Genomic DNA, 20,440 nt, shown 5'->3' on the forward strand with positions numbered 1-20,440 from the left:
ATGATTCCACAATTTTAATATTCTATCCCTTCTTTAAAATTGTTGATAAAAGTTATAATAAATGATATAACATAGAAAAAGCAATATTTTTATTAAAAATGTCTATCAATTTTTTTTTTTTTTTTGTTGTTGTTGTTGTTGTTATATCATTTATTAACACTGTGAAAAGAGAAAATTAAATTTGTAAAATTATTAAATTTTAATAAAAATCAATGTTAATTTAATAAAAATTGTACTCCGTAGATTACTAAATTTAACAATATTAGTATGCCATGGACTAAATAGGATTAAATTAGCAATTACTAACTAAATATGATCATTTCATAAGAATTGTGGGATAACCAGCAAATTTTCCTACATCTTTATAAGATGGATACAGTCTAGCATATAAATTATATTGTGGACCAGGCCACTATGTACATTATAGATCTTGACCTAGATTATATATTTGTGGTTAACATATTATGTACATATAAATAAACTGAAAATATATAATATGCTAACTACAATATTTACATTCGTGTATAATTTGTTAAATGAATATATACATTGGTTATGTTTGGTAACATAGTTAGCTTATCAGTCAATTTTAACTTATTTGATCACTATTAGCCGTTTGATTCGATTAAACAACCAATATAAGTGTTTAATTAATTAGTTTTTTTGTAACAACTTATTACTTCAAAATGCTAAAATTCAAAAAATTACTCAAAACAACTTTTTCAATTAACTTTTTGAGAAAATAATTTTACATTTAATCAGTTATCAGCTAACAACTAATTTACCAAATACTTTTTATAATCAGCTAATGCTGAACGTTGTAGAAGTAACCAGGTTGGTTCTATGAGGTTTATTGATTGTTGGGCTCCTTGAGTTGGGTATACCAAGCCCACATTTCCAGTCCAACAATAAATTAAACTCAAAAGTCAAAACCATAAATTTGAGTATTTGACAATTTGCGAAGCTGTGGAATTCCTGAATAATTCGCAAATCTCCTGTTTAGCTGCTCATAACGTTCTTGAAGCATGTAAAAGGGAACTTCGTGCCTTTAACTTTTGGCAGATATCAGTTATCAACCGTGAGCAGAATCGTGTGGCTGATGCACTAGCAAAGATGGCGCTCAACCATGATTATGGCCTTCTGTCTCTCACTGACCCTCCAGATGAGGTTGGCGCACTACTTGAAGATGATATTGCAGGCCTTCCTTCATGGCGTTTTACGCATAGTTTGTAATAGCTTACGTCTATTTCCTCTTTTTGGATATCCCCTTCCTTCTCACATAAAAAAAAAAAGAAATAAAAATAGAAAGTAGTTATGAGCAGTGTTATATTGTAACAATATCAATAGTAGTTTAAAAAAAAATTTATTTTAAAAGACTCAGGAGCAATTGTGATGGAGGGTGTAACTCAAACTACCCAAGTAAAATTTGAAAGGTTATACTCAAAACTTAGATTGACTATAAAAAAAAAAAATTAAAATTCAAGTTCAACGGTTTTTTTTTTTTTTTCCAATTTTAATTCAACTTGTTTAAGTATTGAGCTATTTGAGTTTAGTTCGATTACTTTTAATAAATGCTATTTTTAAATATTTGTTACAAAAAATAAAAATAAATTTACGACAAATTATAGTGACAACATTTAATCTTATGTCTCATGAGCGGTTCGAGTTGAATGTTAAAATGTTTGAATTTTACTTGATTTGTTAGTCAAATTATTCAAGTTCAAATTCATTTCAACAATGATCACATCAAGTTCAAACATTTATCAAAACAAATTCGAGTAACTTGACTTACATACACCTCTAATTATGACAGTCCAATCTTAACTCAAAAACAAGTGGACAAGTGAAAAGGATCATGTGGTCTCTGATGGCACTTCATATCAAACTTACCTACTCTAGTCAAAGTTTTGGTCAAAATAACGTTTTTTTTTTTTATCTATTCATATACTTTCTCAACCTACTGAAACACAAAAAATCAATAACAGCTCAAACTCACAACCTTCCAAGTGGAAGTCCAACCCAGATACCATTAAACCACATAGTCTTAGTGGTCAAAATAACCTAAATCATCTATTAATAGAATTGTCAAAATGGGCATAGCTTGCACACAAGTTGACTTGCCCCGACACCTAATGAGAATATAAATAAATTATATTTTTATTTAAATTTATTGTTTTGAGTTTTTAAACTCATTATTGACTTTTAAAGTTTGTATTAATATAGACATCTTAAGCGTATCTATATTATACAATTCAATTTTATTTTATAAAATGGTCTTGTATATATAGGGGTGTAACTGTGTTAAGCTCACTTTGCAAACTAATGTGAGACAAATGTTTCTTCCAAAGCCTTTCTACCTCTATTTTTCAAACTCAAATGAGTCTACTTTGAGACTCATCTACCCACTGTCTGTTTTGAACGTATAATATATCAATCGTTTCTTCTTACTAGGAAGAATCTAAATCCACTTTGACCCGACTCAAATTGAGAGTGAATCCACATATATTTGTGCTACAAAATAACCATTTAAAATTTCATTTTATGTTATTTTTCCCAACATATTCTACAACTTTAAACAGTTTTTATTTAAATATATACTCAAAATTGGCCACGCACTTACAGTTGTTTGAATGTATGAACATCTTCTACTTCAAATAAACCCCAACCCAGTCCACTCTAAACAAGTAAAATGAATAAAACCACAGCAGATAAAAGTGAAAGAAGACTAATGGCTTCCAAATTCCAATTCAAGGCTGCAATTTACTTATCTGTACTTTTATATTGTGGTGTTTCCATCTTCAACACCTGAAGCAAAAACTCATTCCAAGTATCAATGGGGCCTGGCATGCACCAATGCACACAATCCGCAATGGTTTTGTTCTCATGCGCCCAGTGGCCATAATGGTTGGGGTGTCCTTCGGGTCTGAGAACCATGGATTCAGTGGTGTTGAGCAACCTGAACCTCACCCCCTTTTTACTCCCTTCCTTTTTGGCTGCCATGAATTCCCTCACCTGAGTCAAGTACATCTCTAACATGAACCCCTCTAGCTTCATCTCCCCCTTGGTGAACGGCCGAGTCCTCGCGCAGTTTCCGCCTTTGTTCCATTCTCCATTCTCGAAGTGGGCCGGCGAGAACGTCCGCAGAATCACCAGCCCCTTGAACTTTTCATGGTCTAACAGAGTCTTGAAGGCCGTGCGAAACGCCAGCCCGTATCCGAAGTAAAAGTTGCGCTTCTTGATGGTGGTTTCGTTGCATATATGACACCCCACGATTTTCCCCTTTTTGTAGTAGAAAAATGGGCGGAAGAACCATTGCCCCGCCGAGAAAATCACCACGTCTACATCTGCCATCTCGTCCGCCCACACCTTGTCTGCTTCATCTGTGTAAAGGTTCATGCGGCTGTCTGCCGAAGCCCATAGAGGATCGGCGTCTTTGGCTTTCACTATGTGCGGCGACCAGAACGAAAGTAGCGTGAAATTGTATTCCTTGTATACCCACCGCCCAACTGCTCCATCAGAAACCTTCACAGGATGGTCAACCTGCAAAAATCTTGTTAGGATGAAGCGCTTATCACTATTCGTCCCTTTACCGGTCTCCATACAACAATTCACCCTTTACTAACCCAGCACAACAATTCTCCCTCCTAACACCTGGCTAATCAGTTATAGCTCACAGCTGGCTAAGACACAACTTTATCATCACAAATAGAGATGACAATTTCAATCTACCCCGGGATGTCACTCGAATTCACCCAGATTGGAGTTTTTTTTTGGGTGATAGTGGGCAGGGGTGAATCTTAAAAAAATAAACCTATGATGGATCGGGTTAAATTCAAGTTCAATATATAAAACCCATCTAGAAGTCCACCCGACCCACTATGTGTGTATATATTATATATTATATATAATATATAATATATAATATATATAATAGTAAAATATGTAGTACTAGTATATATAGGTAACTAGTATTTGTCCCGTGCGATGCACGCAAATATGTTATAAAAATATACCTATATGAAATTTATTCATATATAAAAATTTTGTTATTTAATAATTATGTGTGAATTGCTATGATAAAATATAATTATGAACATAAATATATTTACAATTTAAATAAGAATTGGTATTTAAGGTGAGTGATTACTACAAATCTTAAACTATATTAAAATTTTAATACATAGTATTTAATATTACAAATTTTTAAGAACTTAATAAACTACAATAGTAATTGAATTACAATTTTCAAAGTCACCACGGATCAAAATTTGTAGACCTTTGAGATTTCTAGAGTTAGAAATCTAAAAGGTCTAAAAATTTTGATCCGTGGTGACTCTAAAAATTGTTAGAAATCTCAAAGGTCTAAAAATTTTGATCCGTGGTGACTTTGAAAATTGAAATTCAATTACTATTGTAGTTTACTAAGTTCTTAAAAATTTGTAATATCTATGTACTAAATTTTTAAGATTGACCTCATTAGAATAATCTCAATTCAAGTTTATTTGTGAGTTTTTGGATGGATTGGATGAGGCAAGAGAGATGAAAATGAATTAAGGTTAATTTAAATTTTTATGCACCATGTAATAAATAAATCTTAACTATAATATAACCATATGGTTTGGTGAGCAATTATTGTTACAATAACTGCTCACCAAACCATATGTCTATATTATAGTTAAGATTATAAAAGTTTCAAAATAACTTTAGGTAACTTTTTATTATTTATATATTTAAACTAGTTTATTTTTAAAAATTAACAATTTAATTATTAGATTTGTATATTTCAATTATTTTATATTTTAGTATAACTAATGAATTTTATTATTTTTATTATGTATATGTAATTTAATTATTATATTTTTAAAAAAAAAATAATAAGATGATAAGTGGTGGGTATCCGTAGTTGGCACCCACACTCGGTGAGGGTGGGAGTGGGTCAGGGACGAATCCAGAAATTTTTTTCAGTAGGGGCGAAACATTAAAACAAAAATGATAATTTTAAAAAAAAAAAATTGAAACACATAAGAAGTATATCCATAAATATTGTTGGATATAGGCAAAATATAAAACACATCAAAATACCAGGACTATGTGGTCTAATGGTATCCGAGTTGGACTTCCAATTGGAAGATTATGAGTTCAAGCCTCAGTGGAGGCGTTATTGGTTCTTTGTGTTTCAGTATATGAACAGATACTACAATGTAATAGAACCACAATATTAAACATAATTAATTTGATAAAATATCTATTAATAATAGAGAAATAGTGAGAAAAAACTATGTTAAAAGCATAACAAAGGATTCAAAACCTAGAATTTCTTATCTTAAGTTCAAACGTGCCCTCAGCCAACTGGTCTAACTCTACTCTGGTTAATAGTAATATGTTTTCTTATACTTATAATAAAACTTGTAATATATATATATATATATATATATATATATATATATATATATATATATATATTATACACTTACGTACACAGGTTATATTGGGGGTGGGGTGGGGTGGGGTAAGGGGGGCAGTTGCCCCCGCTGTAGCTCCGCCCCTGGGTTGGTTGGAGAAAATATAAGATGGATCGAGTGATGGATGTAGCCCCCGCTGTAGCTCCGCCCCTGGGTTGGTTGGAGAAAATATAAGATGAATCGAGTGATGGATGTAGCCTTCCCCAATTCACCTTGGCACATTGTCATCCCTAATTACAAAATACAGAGTTTTGGATTTTAGCCTTCAGGAACCTCCCCTTAACAATCTCCTAACTATCAATTATTGAACTTGATCTTTTTATTGCTTTTAACTCGAACCACCTAATTCTGGATTTGACCCTTTACAGACCTTTTCCCGAGAAGACCATAAAAAGTTTAAAAATAAACGCCTAGACCCATAAGAATGGGGCACTTACGCTAGCCAAGAGGCACTTGAGCGACTCCATTTGGTTTCTAGCAACGGAGTCGCCGACGAAAGCCATAGTCTTGCCTCGAACAAGCTCCAAGAACTGCCTGCCATCGAACAGAGGCAACTCACACCCGTCCGGTTGCCACCTCCATTTCAAAAACCCAGTGTCCGGTCTCCCAAACTTCATGCAGTTCTGGCGATCCTCGATGTCACACTTGGTGGCATTCGTGTAGTACGGACCTTCCGGGAACGGAACCCAGTTCCCCTTGAAGATGTTACACTCGCCGCCGCCGGGGATTAAGCTGAAAGATTGAAGCAGGGAATCGGAGATATTATAGGAGGTGAAGCAGAAGGTTGCGAAGATGACAAGAGTTATGGAGATTGGCAGGACAGCCTTCCTAAAAGCTCCCAAAACTCGTCTCCTCGGAGGCTCTGCTCCAATGTCGTCCTTCATTTCGGTTTTTTGTTTTTGTTTTTGCAGAGGATGTTCTATCATGTTCAAGATTACTTCATCTTATATTTTATACACATATATAATAGCTAGCGAAACCATCAAACCAAGCTTCTAATTCATTCTTCTTGACTTCTTCCCTTCGTTGATACCCTATTACCTGTTTGCATGATCCGCATGGCTTAATAAACAAAAACATGCTTAATCGATACACTTTAGAATCGAAATCAATTACGTTTAGCATCTTTGAACAGTATTAAACAGAAGGGAAAAAAATACGTTTCTAATCCCTCAATTATTGTTGATGGTTTTGTTAGAACCGCATCCAAAAGAGTGCATATAAAGTCCATGATACTGGCCCAAATAATAAATAAATAATACAACCTAGCCCTTCATTGGACTAGGATTAAATTAACAATTAATAACTAAATATGATCATTTCATAAGAATTGTCGGATAACCAGCAAATTTTCCCACATCTTTATAAGATGGATACATTCTAGCATTGTAGCATATAAATTATATGGTGGACCAGGATCACTATGTGCATTATAGATCTTGACCTAGATTATATCTACCGTTAACATATCATGTATATGTAAATAAACTGAAAATATATAATATGTTAACTACAATAATTACATCGTATATAATTTGTTAAATGAATATACATAACATATTAACTATAGGTATATAATTTAGACAAAGCTCACAATGCGTATAGTGAATCTAAGTCCACGATATAACAATTAATTTCTAGTAAGACTAGGCTCTGAGGTTTCGTTGCTTGTTGTAGAAGTAACATGGTTGGTCCGTGAGGTTGATTGGCAATCGCTATATCGTGGACCCTCGTATACAGTGCATTGTGGACTCTGATCCAATACACAGAATAATGTCCGTAATATACAGAATTCATGTTTAATTATGGACATATAATAATTGACATATGATAGTATGAGCATGAGTGAATGAGTGACCATATTATGGTTATTACCAATGATTCGAATTGTTGTTCGGCGGAATTTGAACCAAACTTAAAGATACCTAAGTGATACAGAAATGCCAAGCCTAGAGAATTGAAAGTGGGCGGCAGGGTATGCAAATTGTGTGCCATCTTCTAGTTGTCTCGTATCTAAAAAGAGTTAATACCCAAAATCGTCCTCGACTATAGTGGTTTTTCTCAATTTCGTCCTAAACGACTTTGGTGACCTAATAGCGTCCCAGACTTTTGTGTTTCGCTCAATTTCGTCCTCCATTCGTTATTCCGTCAAATTGGTGTTAAATAAAGGGACAATTCAGTAATGTCAATATTGATCTTTCTTTACTTTCAACTTGTGAAGTGCGAAATTCCTCTGTCTTGTACGAATTACACCAAGAATTACTCCCGGACCTGCAAATCAAATTTTATATTCGCAGTTTTAGGAGTAATTCGTAAAAAAAAAGGGGGATTTCGCAGTTCACATGTTTATGAGTAAAGAGATGCCAATATTAAAATTACTTAATTGTCTATTTATTTAACACCAAATGGACAAAATAACAAATGATGGACTAAATTGAGCAAAAGCACAAAAGTCTGGGACAAAATTGCACAAAACACAAAAGTCTGGGACGATATTAGGTCACCAAAGTCGTTTAGGACGAAATTGAGAAAAACCACTATAGTCGAGGACGATTTTGGGTATTAACTCTATCTAAAAATAATGTATCATCAAACTCAATTTGAACAAGGGTCGCTAATAAATGCTCAAGAAGCATTTAATTGTGCGCATTCTTTTCTTTAAAGTTGTATTGAGAGATCGTTTGGAGTATTAAAGAAGAGATGGAAGATGCTTGTTAAAATGTCATAGTTTAGTGTGTAGATCCAAATTGATGTTATTATAGCCACATTTGCATTACATAATTATATTCGAAAGAATTCACAAGATGACAAGATATTTAATTAATGTGCTTGAGCAGCATCCAGATTATATACCACCCGATAAACTTCAATATTCAATAGTAGTAATATCTCCATTACCTCTATTGAGATGAAGGAGATTCGGAACAATATTGCTACTTCATTATGGGATCCTAAATCATGATTATGTTAATAGTTTTATTTCAAAATGTTAAATTTTAATAGGTAAACAAACCAATTTAAATTTAAAACTATTTAAATTTTATGAAGATGTCATTTTAATCTTTTTACATTTATTAGTTTATCAAAAAGCAAATTGTATCAAACACTTTTAAGCATAACAACTATTCACTTATATAGCTTTTACCATTTGACCCGACCCAAATTGATGGTGAATCACATATATTTGTATCACAAAATAGTCACTTAAAATGTCATTTTATGCTATTTTTCTCAACATATTCTACAACTTTAAATAGTTTTTATTTAAATACTCAAGTTGACCACTATAGTGCACTTACAATTGTTTGAATGTATGAACATCTTCTACTTCAAATAAACCCCAACCCAGTCCACAGCAGAGAAAAGTGAAAGAAGCGCAAACTTAATTAGACTAAGACCTATGGCTTCCAAATTCCAATTCAAGGCTGCAATTTACTTATCTGTACTTAATTTCATCTCAGTGGATTATATTCTGGTGTTTCCATCTTCAACACCTGAAGCAAAAACTCATTCCAAGTATCAATGGGGCCTGGCATGCACCAATGCACACAATCCGCCGTGGTTTTGTTCTCGTGCGCCCAGTGCCCATAATGGTTCGGGTGTCCATCGGGTCTGAGAACCATGGATTCAGTGGTGTCCAGCAACCTGAACCTCACCCCTTTTTTACTCCCTTCCCTTTTGGCCGCCATGAATTCCCTCACCTGAGTCAAGTACATCTCTAAGGTGTACCCCTCCAGCTTCATCTGCCGCTTTGTGAACGGCCGAGTCCTCACGCAGTTCCCGCCGCTGTTCCATTCTCCGTTCTCGAAGTGGGCCGGCGAGAACGTCCGCAGAATCACCAGCCCCCTGAACTTTTCGTGGTCTAACAGAGTCTTGAAGGCCGTGCGAAACGCCAGCCCGTATCCGAAGTAATGGTTGCGCTTCTTGATGGCGGTTTCGTTGCATCTATGGCACCCCACGATTTTCCCGTTTTTGTAGTAGAAAAATGGCCGGAAAAACCATTGCCCCGCCGAGAAAATCACGACGTCTGCATTTGCCATTTCGTCCGCCCACAGCCTGTCTGGTTCGTCCGTGTAAAGGTTCATAAGGCTGTCCGGCGAAACCCATAAAGGATCGGCGTCTTTGGCTTTCACGATGTGCGGCGACCAGAATGAAAGTAGCGTGAAATTGTATTCCTTGTATACCCACCGCCCAACTGCCGCATCAGAAACCTTTACAGGATCGGCAACCTGCAAAAATCTTGTTAGATCATAAAAAGTTTCAAAGCAAACGCGGGGAATTGAAGCGATGAGACCTGGTGTGACTCTGATACCAAATTGAAGCATGTACTCCATCTCAACTAAAAGTCTAAGCTAATAGTTGGATGGTTATATGGGGCACTTACGCTAGCCAAGAGGCACTTGAGCGATTGCATTTGGTTTCTAGCGACGGAGTCGCCGACGAAAGCCATAGTCTTGCCTCGAACAAGCTCCAAGAACTGCCGGCCATCGAATAGAGGCAGCTCACACCGGTCCGGTTGCCACCTCCATTTCAAAAACCCAGTGTCCGGTCTCCCAAACTTCATGCAGTTCTGGCGATCCTCGATGTCACACTTGGTGGCGTTCGTGTAGTACGGGCCTTCCGGGAACGGAACCCAGTTCCCCTTGAAGATGTTACACTCGCCGCCGGGGAATAAGTTGAAAGATTGGAGAAGGGAATCGGAGATATTATAGGAGGTGAAGCAGAAGGTTGCGAAGATGACAAGAGTTGTGGAGATTGGCAGGACAGCCTTCCTAAACGCTCCCAAAACTCGTCTCCTCGGAGACTCTGCTCCACTGTCCCTCATTTCGGTTTTTTGTTTTTTTTGTTTTGTTTTGTTTTTTTTTTTGCAGAGGATGTTCTATCATGTTCAAGATTACTTCATCTTATATTTTATACACATATACTAGCTAGCCAAACCAAGCTTCTATTGATTGTTCTTGACTAAGACCCTTCGTTGATACCCTATTTGCATAATCCACATGGCTTAACAAACAAAAACATGCTTGATTGATACATTTAATTTTGGTCAAATATTGAGATTGGGATTAGAATCGAAATCAATTACGTTTAGTATCTTTGAACAATATTAAACAAAAAGAAAAAAATACATTTTTAATCACTCAATTATTCTTGATGGTTTTGTTGATAGGGATAAGAAAGGGTAGTATTATTACTCGGGGGGCTACGTTCAAAAGCGGAATCCCACGGGTGTATTGGTTGAAGGTTAGAAACTCATACCACTAGAGGGATGATGTCTTAAAAGGGGGACAAGGCACCATATTTATATTGTTGAAGAACTCACTTATGGCTGACAAATGTACGGCATCCGGCAACCATCATTCTTGATCACACACGTGTCCTCCCACTATTTTGCTTCTAGTGCACTTCCATGCATATAAGTGGAGCTTCCTGCCTACACATCGGACAACCTTCATTCTTAGTCACACGTGTCTTCCCAGTATTTGCTTCCGGTGTACTTCCCATGCATAAGTGGAGCTTCTTTCCGTATAATATATAAGATCTTGAGTGGCTTGGGTGGTTAGTACTTGTGTTGTTAGCCCATAGGTTATAGGTTTGAATCTTATTGGTTGCATTTTCTTTAATATTATGTTCCATTCTTCATTCTTTCCTGAGAAATAAAAATGGGGTGCTTGGCCAACACTTTCCCAATAAAATAGCCACACGGGATCCATGTCCTCATCAATTCTTTACTAACGATTTTAGTCTTTTTTTAATTTTTTTTATTGTTGCAATATACATCCATAACTCTTTAAAAGAAAATGTAGTTTTAATATCTAGATCACTAAAATTATTAAACTCAATTAAAATATTATTTAGTACATGATATTTTAGTTATAATCTTTAGTCTCAATTTTTTCATGTGTAAAATAAAAAACATAATTTTAACAGTTTCGTGTATGAAAAATAAGAACGATGTACCACAATTTAAAGATGAAAAATTTAAAGAAAAAAGATTGCCAATTCTCTATTTTGCCAATGAAATACCACAATAGGGTGAGGTGTTAATTGCCTAAACAAATCATAATTTTCTCTTTTCCTCATTTTCTCCTAACGATGGATTTGAAACTTGAAAGTAAAGGATGTGATTGGAGTATACTTTTCTCTTTTCCTCTTTGAGACAAATATCGCTTATTAGAAGTGTTCTGATTAACTACTCATCTTATTTTTTTAAGGTAAATCATGAAATGATTTAATCCTATAATCAGCCAATGAAAATCGACTTATAATTGAATTTGATTTTCAAACATATTTCAAAAGTTTTTATTATACCCACAACAAATTCTTCTTTAAGTTTTTTATTGAAAGAAAATATTTCAGAGTTCTGATAATTTTTTAATCAAGTACAATTATATATTCTATATTTCATTTTATTTATATTTTTTATTATTCATTGATCAAATTAATTTTTGTTTTAAAAAAAATATTTTTTAATATTTTAAATCTAATTTTTTCATATTTAATAATACTTTTAATATAATTTCTAAATATATAAATTTTATATATTAATATTAAATATAATATTATGAACTAGGACTATGTGGTTTAATGGTATCCGGGTTAGATTTTCATTTGAAAGATTGTGAGTTCGAATTTTAGTGGAGGTATTATTTTTAGTAGCATTCAAAAAAAATATAATATTATGAAAAATTAAATTACAAATAGTTTCAGTCAAGAGATGAAAAAAAAATTATTTTAAAATTATATTAGATATTTTAATACGAATAACACTTTAAAAAGAACTCAAACTTTTATATCAAATGAAATGTAAAAATCAGGTCGTCTAAATTTTTAGTCCACGTCAAAGGAGACGGCGTCAATTTCAGATGGCGCTTACCACTTACTACCCTGTCCTTTTCCTAGTTTTATTTATTTATTATTATTATTATTATTATTATTATTATTATTATTATTATTATTATTATTATTATTATTTTAATATCTCCATAGTTTTTCTTCTTTTCAGGCTTACAAGTTACAGCAGCCCTATAACAATCGCTGTCGTCAAAGGTTTGGTGTTAATAAATATTCCAATAATGTTTTTTTTTTCACGAAATATAATGTATTATAATTAATTTTTTTGACCTATACAATATCATAATTAATTAAAAGTATATAAAAATTAACCACACATATAAAATATTCGTATATGCAATATACGTGTTCTGATTAATTCATAACAATAACGTAAGTACACTTATCATTTTTGGTACGTAAACAATAGTTGAATACCAGCCAACTGTTGACTTGCGCATCTATCTCAACTTGAATGTTGTCTAGCTGGTCGTTTCAGCTATTCAAATTCTCCTTGTCCATGGTAACAAGCTTGGGTTTGTTTCTTTCTGCATTTGATATTAATCTCCCATCAAAGTTTTGGATTACTTCAGCCCCACAGCATTTACTTAGGATCCTGCAAGTGACTTCTTCTCTCATTTATTCTTTCAACCTACTCATCTCCACTAGCATTTTTTATATTCTTCCAAAAGGTTGAATCTCCAATTTTAAGTGTCTCATGCTCCCGGTCCGCCAGAACATTTAGAAGGATGTAAATTATGATAACTCAACTGAATACAGAAGCTAGATCTTTGTTTACTGCACACAATGATGAGCCCCACTCACTTTAAGGGGTTACATTGCTCCCACACTACTCATCCCACTAGCATTTTTTATATGGGCTAGGAACTTAATTTGTGGAATGTTCTTACGGCTAATAAATTCCATTTTCTCCAATTAAAACATGGAGCGTTATGCTGTGTAACCGTGTGCACCATGCAAGGTGCACACGAAATTGGATTCATAATTTCTATACTATAGATTTATAATTTATATATTGTAGATTCATAATTTTTGTACTGTATAGTTATCAAATTATGAACATATAGTTCAGTGATTTGTGAATACAGAGTTCAACAATTAGGAATATGAACATTGAAAATTATGAACATAGAGTTTTGTAATTGTGAATATAGAGTTCAATAATTATGAATCTATAGCATAGAAATTATGAATCTATAGTATAGAAATTATGGATCCATAATATAAAAATTATGAATCTATAATATAAAAATTATGGATCCAATTTCGTGTACACCATGCATGGTACACACGGTTGCATATCATAATTTGCCTTAAAACATGTATTGGGCTAAATGTTTTTGATGCTAGCTAGTTGAACTTCCAAAAATCTTGAATTTCATCTCTCTCTCTCTCACATAAATCATTTTTCTTCATTGAAAAATTTATGCAACAATTCGATATAAAAATTATGAAGTGCTCACTTGTTGTATGTTTAAGTTTGCCAAAAGCATTACTTTTTAGTGCTCAAAATAGTGTTGTAATCAATTTTATTTTAGGAGGCTAATACTACAATAACTAACACTCCTAGTAACATTGTGAGGTAGCGAATTGATTTTAAGAAGAATGTGTACGTAGTACGCACGACTAAAAGTGTGTAATACACACGACTTAGATTTTCGCTTCGGCATTATTTTCTCATAAATTAAAATCCCGTTGTTTTTATTTTTATTATGTTTTATCGACTTATTCCACCTACATTATATTAATAATGTATAAGGCTATTTTTTAAATATTTTTCCTTTACTTATGGCATGTTTCATTATGACATTATTGGGAACAAAATAAAATTTATCTGAAAAGAATTAGTCAAAGTGATAAATTTTTAATTTTACAAAATTAGATTTCATATAATGATTTATTCTTATAAATGTAGTACTTACTCCAGACCATCTTTCTAATATTGGTTATTCCCATAAACCCATAGATTAATCCCATTGGATTTTGAAGTCTTAACAACTTGTATTTTTTAAAATAAATAAATTGTAAGCTAAAGTAACACTCCATCGCAGTTGCAAGCTGAGCCCAAAACCCTCCATAGAATATTAGAATGTTTGAAAATTTCATCAACCTAAAATGATTGCGTGATGAGTAAATGTATCCCAATGAAAATAACACTTCATCCACAAATATTATAATAATTAAAGGATTGAGACTTTGATTTGCGATATAATTTGCGAAAGTCATGCTAGGCAAGGAAAAGAGTTATTAGTTGGAATGTTATTTGATCTGATGAGGGGATCAGATTTCATTGAAGAAAAAGTTCTATAAAATCAAGATTTTTTTTTTTAATAAAAAATGTGATGAATTAAACGCTAGAGGTGTTTAAGCACCTTGTATATTTGACCAGATACTATAATACCAATAATTACCAATAAATTATAAATTAAAAAATTAGCCATGATTGTCAAAAATTTATAGCAACCATGAGTCTATGACCTGTCTACGTTTATGATTTTTTTTCTCTCTCTTCCTCTCCTTATTTTTCCATTTCCGTGCCCGCATGACCAATTCAGTTGGTCACATGGCTGAAGTTTGAGAACAATGATTCGGGATTGAGTCTCATCAACGACAGTGTGAGAACAACCTCTCAAAGTGAGTGAGGCTCCTTGTGCACGGTAAACGCAATAAGCAAATTCTAGCCGGCCTATGTGTTCAGCTGAGGTGTCATGATTTATATTCTTCTATATGCTCTGTCGACCGGGATATGGAGTGCCCTTAGGGTTGGAGATTCAACATTGGGAACAACAATCTTTCTATTTTCATTATATAAAAAGTATTTTTTAAAAAAATCAAATTTCAAATTGACCACGAAACATTTTTGACAACTAAATAAAGTGGATGGAAATTAGATATTTTGCAAAGGTTATGTAATTTTCCTACCACCACAAGTGATAGTTTGAAAAGTCTAAAAAAGAATCTTAAATTTCAATTTACTTTTTTAATGGACAGAAAAAAGTGAAACAAAAATAAGAGAGTTTTAACTATGTCAGTACAATGTGTATATTGAATGAAGGTAAAATGGCACTTTTTCCCCCTATGTTATATACTTATAGCACTTTTTCTCCCTCAATTATTTAAGTGGCTCTTTTTTCCCCTGAAATGTTAAATGGACATATTTACCCTTAAAATAAATATTTCATTTATTTTTATTCTCCAATAAATTATTACTATAATTTGGTTCAAACCAGATACTATAGTAACCAAACCAAAATATTCCAATTACAATTTATAATCAAAACGCGATATTTAGAGTTTATTAAAATCACGAACTGGAATGGGCGGTTCATGTTCCAAACTGAAAAAATAAAATACATTTATTGTTGAATTTAAACTATTTTAAAATAAAAAATAAAATTTTAAAATAAAGACGGTTCAAAATCGCGAACGGGATTCGGAACCGTCGATTCATGATCCAGTTTTTTTTTTTTTATTCTTAAATTTAATAAATTGAAATCCAAATATTGGGTTCTAGATCTGAATCATAACTGAAAACTTTTAATTCGATTGCTATAGTGTCTGGTTCAGTTCGAACCGAACCGTGGTAATCGCTACATATACGCAATAATTTGTTGGAGAAGTAAAATAAATAAAATGTTTACTTTAAGGGTAGAAATGTCAATTTAATATATTAGGGGAGAAAACCACAACTTTTAAAATAATTGAGGGGGCTAATGTGCTTACATAAATAATTGAGGGGGAAAAAGTGCTATAAGTATATAACATAGGGGGAAAAAGTGTCATTTCCCCTTGAATGAATATATAAAGTTTTATTAATTGCAACCAACCGTTCCAAAAATTGCCAACAACCACTAGTTGACTTGGTTGACTCAACTGTCTAAATTTTCTAGCAATTTTTTTGGTTACCACTCCATACTAATGGTTCGAAATAGCCAGTTAGATTTTTTTTTTTAATATTCAAATTGATTAAAAAAATTAGTTGAAAATCCGATTTTTGAATACAAATATAATTTTATGTTTTTATCACTTTCTAGCGATAAAAAATACGGAGTATAAATTAAAGTTTCCAGTTATGTCTATACACCATATATATATATGTGTGTGTAGAGATTAAAACAAAAATTACTTTTGAATATGCTTTTGTTGAATAATAAAACTTTCAATGTCAATGGACCAGTGAGAGTGAGACTACCAGTTCCCAAGTCCATGGTCCATATGGTCTGCTGGTTTGCAAATTCCAATAGTCATTATATAAAAGTTAATATTCAAAATAATCATCCACATTAGTAATTATTTTTGATTTAGTTCTTAACAAATAATTTAGTATAATTGAACCCTCAACTTTACTTAATTTGCTTAATGTCATCCTAGGTGTTGAAAGAATCCATCCATTAGCTAGAGGATAACATTGAGCAAAATCAATAAAGCCGAAAATTTCAATTATGTCAAATTATTTGTTAAGAATTAAATTGAAAAAAATTCACCTAATTTAATGACTATTTTAAGAATTAAGGAAATTGGCGTAACGTGGAGCCAAGTACCTAATCATGAGGCCATATATAAGTCGCACTATTCATTCTTTTACCTCTCCTCGTATCGGTGTCATTTGATGAATACGAGATTATATTGAATTTCTGAAATTTCAAGAACTTCATATAATATAAAATTATAAATATGCAATTCAACTATCAACTTAGATTTTTAATACCAATTGGCTTGTGGTCTATTGGTATTGGATTGCTCCCCTATGTGGGAGGTTAAGTTTCGAGATGGGTACCTCCCTTCCTTTATAATAAAAAAAAACTTAGACTTTTAATTCTGATGGAACACATAGTTTAGTCCCCATGGCTGGATTCATCTTCTTCCGTCTTCAAAATTTGCAGCAAGAGTTCATTCCAAGTGTCGACAGGGCCAGGCAGGCACCAGTGTACACAGTCGGCTACTGTAACATTCTCGTACGCCCAGTGACCATAATGGTTAGGATGTCCATCCGGCCGTAGGATCATGGCTTCTGTCGTATCCAACAACCTTAATTTCATCGTCCCTCTCCTTTGCGCTGCCCTGAACTCCTGCATTTGACTCAAGTACATCTCCCAGACGTACCCTTCCACCTTCACCTCTGATTTCTCAAATGGTTTTGTTCTCACGCAGTTCCCTCCCTTATCCCAATCCCCGTTCTCAAAGTGCGCCGGCGAGAATGTCCTCAGAATCACCAGTCCCCGGCGGCGGGGTTTCGCAAGGGTCCTAAACGCTGTCCGGAAAGCCATCCTGTATCCGTAGTAATTGGTGAGTTTTGTGATGTTGGTTTGGGTGCATTTGTGGCATCCGATGACCCGGCCGTGTTTGTGGTAGAGGAATGGGCGGAAGAACCATTGGCCGGCGGAGATGATGACGATGTCGGCTTCTTGAACTTGATCTGCCCAGGCGCTGTCGGGCTCGTCTAGGTAAAGGCTCATGAGGCTGTTAGCTGAGGTGCCGTTGGGGTCAACGTCGCGGGATTTTACCAACTGCGGCGACCACAGTGCTTGGATTGTGAAATTGTAGTCCTCGTACAGCCAACGTCTGAACTTGGTGTTGGCAACGTAGGAAACATCTACTGGATCTGCAACCTGCACATTTTTTTACTAAATTAAAGTGTCGGAATCTTACCACTACACAAAAAATTATTCCTATTTCTATCACATTTTTCAATACAAGATGCTAGACTTGACCTAAGTCTGGACGCAATAATTTTCTTAGCTAGCCACTTGGTATTAGACTTGGTGTTCATTGGCACCTGCCTAACAATTCGCCCTAACTCGTAGCGAAGGAGTTAGGGGACTTGCCCTAGCCAGCACCAGGCCGGCTGGACTTGCCTATTTAGGTCCTCCGCCCAACAATTTCGCTTGACCTTCACTGGGATCGATCAGCCTAACAATTCGCCCTAACTCGTAGCAAACAAGTTATGGGACTTGCCCTAGCCACATGGTATTGGACTTTCCCTTCCAGATCCTCCGCTAAACAATCCCCTAGTCACTTGGTGGTGCTAGATTTGGCGGCATCCACCCAACAATTCGCCCTAACTCTTAGCGAAGGAGCTAGGGGATTTGCCCTTTCAAACCCTCCGCCTAACAATCCCCTCTAGTTACGGTGCTGGATTTGACCTTTTACCGGCATCCACCCAACAATTCTCCTAGAATTTTATTTACTTCTACTGTCACATTTTTAGAGGCATGGTGTCGGATTTGGCCCTATAGGCCTCCTCCCAACAATCTTCTAATCACCTGGTGCTAAATTTGACCCTTCACAAGCCTCCAACCAATATCAAGAACAATATAATTATAGTAACATTTAGTACATATATATATATGAAGTGTGAAGTTGGAATTAGAGTGGGTAGGTGATTGCTTACGCTAGCCAAGAGGCACACCAGCGACTGCATTTGGTTTCTTGCAAGAGAGTCCCCAAGGAAAGCCAAAGTTTTACCTCTGACAAGTTCCAAGAACCGCCCCGCATCAAACATGGGCAGATCACATTCCTCTGGTTGCCACCTCCATTTCATGAACTCACTGTCTGGTCGTCCAAACTTGATGCAGTTCTGTCTGTCCTCAATCACACATTTGGTTTTGTTTGTATAATACGGACCGTCGGGATATGGAACCCAGTTCCCCTTGAATATATCACACCTTCGCTCTATACCCATGCTTGTTGAAGCATTATTGGAGCTAGTTGTGAAAGATTGCAGCAGGGAATCATGAGAGCTAGAAGAATATGAAGAGACACAGAATATTGCAATGAGAATAACAGTGGTCGTCAAGATTATTGGTAGGATAATATTTCTAATGGTTTCGAAAGCTCTGATCTTCCCATTGGGAACCTCTGCTGCTCCACTGGCCTTCATGTGTTTGCTTATGATTTCATTTCATACAAAATATGTTGTTTTTATATGATAGGAAAAGGTAATGAAAGGGGCCAAAAACATTATCTCAGGAATCAGGAGAGATTAAGGCAAAGGAAGGAATTGTTATTTGATAAAGTTAGGTTTATTAAGATTAGTTGATTGGAGAATGATTATTATGGGGCGACCCCGATCCAGGCTCATAACTTGCACAAGGCAAAAGGAAATTGGCAATGGCGTAGCTTTGGCGGCAAGTGGCTTATGATGAGCTCTTGCAAATGCTCTCTCTTTTCCTTTCATCATAATACATCAACCTCAACATGTTGCCTTGCCACCCCTTCCCTCCCCACCTCCCCCTCAGATTTGAACTTTAGGCTGTTTGAAAGTTTTGGCATAACTTAGGGCAACATTCGTGTACATAGGTTGAGGGCGCACACAAGTCGAACTATTTCAAAATTTGATTTGCACCCTCATCCGCACGAGAGAGTCTACTAGCAACACATTTCTAATTCCTTTAGAAAATATGGTGTCTATATACTAATGTAAAATCATTTATTTTTCGATGTAAGACAAATGTCATTAAATATTTCCCACTTTATTTTTCCTCAACTTCATATGTATATTTTGAGAATCAATTTTTCATTTAGGGTTTGTTTGGAAACTCGGAAATCCGAGTTTCTGGTGTTTGGCTAGGCTGGAAAATTAGAGGTTAAAGGAAAATAAGCTCGATCTGGTCAATGGAAAATGAGTCATTCTTCTGGAAACTGACTTTCCCTTTTTTTTTTTTTTTTGAGTGTACAATATATTAAGTTTTTTTTGTTTCACTCAGAAAAACCTAAATCCACTTTGATGCAACAAAAAAATTGAAAATAGACCCATATATATTTGTACTCCAAAATGACCTTTCAAAATGCCAATTTTGTTAATATATTTAAAAGTATTTAAGTGAAGAATTCAGAGAATTCTATATTGATTGTAACCGAATTTCAAGTTGAATATATATATATATATATATATATATATATATATATATATATATATATATATATATATAGGGTGAGGTTCAAGTGAGGCTAGGGTATATATATATATATATATATATATATATATATATATATATATATATATGAATTTTAAAATTTTGTTTACAAGTATTACTCCCACCACTTTCTAGAAGTTCGTATCCCTATTAGTGATTTTTCTTTCATTCAATCATCACTTGTTTAACAGCTTAAACTAGGCTCTA

General features: G+C 34.3%; 3 protein-coding genes across 3 annotated transcripts; all 3 read right to left on the reverse strand.

Annotated features, from left to right (window-relative positions):
- Positions 1–2,613: 2,613 nt before the first annotated feature.
- Positions 2,614–6,404, reverse strand: LOC109171762 (protein trichome birefringence-like 19). Its single transcript, XM_019320826.1, has 2 exons — positions 5,900–6,404; positions 2,614–3,540 (listed from the first exon to the last, which is right to left on the reverse strand). The coding sequence occupies exons 1-2, from the start codon at positions 6,386–6,388 to the stop codon at positions 2,761–2,763; spliced, it is 1,269 nt and encodes a 422-aa protein (XP_019176371.1). The 5' UTR covers positions 6,389–6,404; the 3' UTR covers positions 2,614–2,760.
- Positions 6,405–8,824: 2,420 nt separating this feature from the next.
- Positions 8,825–10,335, reverse strand: LOC109171765 (protein trichome birefringence-like 19). The gene is made up of 2 exons (XM_019320828.1): positions 9,847–10,335; positions 8,825–9,691 (listed from the first exon to the last, which is right to left on the reverse strand). The coding sequence occupies exons 1-2, from the start codon at positions 10,285–10,287 to the stop codon at positions 8,915–8,917; spliced, it is 1,218 nt and encodes a 405-aa protein (XP_019176373.1). The 5' UTR covers positions 10,288–10,335; the 3' UTR covers positions 8,825–8,914.
- Positions 10,336–17,107: 6,772 nt separating this feature from the next.
- On the reverse strand, positions 17,108–19,265 carry LOC109171764 (protein trichome birefringence-like 19). The gene is made up of 2 exons (XM_019320827.1): positions 18,709–19,265; positions 17,108–17,926 (listed from the first exon to the last, which is right to left on the reverse strand). The coding sequence occupies exons 1-2, from the start codon at positions 19,195–19,197 to the stop codon at positions 17,153–17,155; spliced, it is 1,263 nt and encodes a 420-aa protein (XP_019176372.1). The 5' UTR covers positions 19,198–19,265; the 3' UTR covers positions 17,108–17,152.
- Positions 19,266–20,440: the final 1,175 nt, after the last annotated feature.

This window comes from Ipomoea nil, unplaced genomic scaffold (assembly GCF_001879475.1).
Source record: "Ipomoea nil cultivar Tokyo-kokei standard unplaced genomic scaffold, Asagao_1.1 scaffold0380, whole genome shotgun sequence".
NCBI classification, from domain to species: domain Eukaryota; kingdom Viridiplantae; phylum Streptophyta; class Magnoliopsida; order Solanales; family Convolvulaceae; genus Ipomoea; species Ipomoea nil.

Coding starts and splice junctions, on each gene's coding strand:
- LOC109171762 (XM_019320826.1), bottom strand. CDS start 6,388: ATGATAGAACATCCTCTGCAAAAACAAAAACAAAAAACCGAAATGAAG. Junction 3,541..5,899: donor TCAAGTGCCTCTTGGCTAGC/GTAAGTGCCCCA, acceptor AGATTTTTGCAG/GTTGACCATCCTGTGAAGGT.
- LOC109171765 (XM_019320828.1), bottom strand. CDS start 10,287: ATGAGGGACAGTGGAGCAGAGTCTCCGAGGAGACGAGTTTTGGGAGCG. Junction 9,692..9,846: donor TCAAGTGCCTCTTGGCTAGC/GTAAGTGCCCCA, acceptor AGATTTTTGCAG/GTTGCCGATCCTGTAAAGGT.
- LOC109171764 (XM_019320827.1), bottom strand. CDS start 19,197: ATGAAGGCCAGTGGAGCAGCAGAGGTTCCCAATGGGAAGATCAGAGCT. Junction 17,927..18,708: donor TGGTGTGCCTCTTGGCTAGC/GTAAGCAATCAC, acceptor AAAAATGTGCAG/GTTGCAGATCCAGTAGATGT.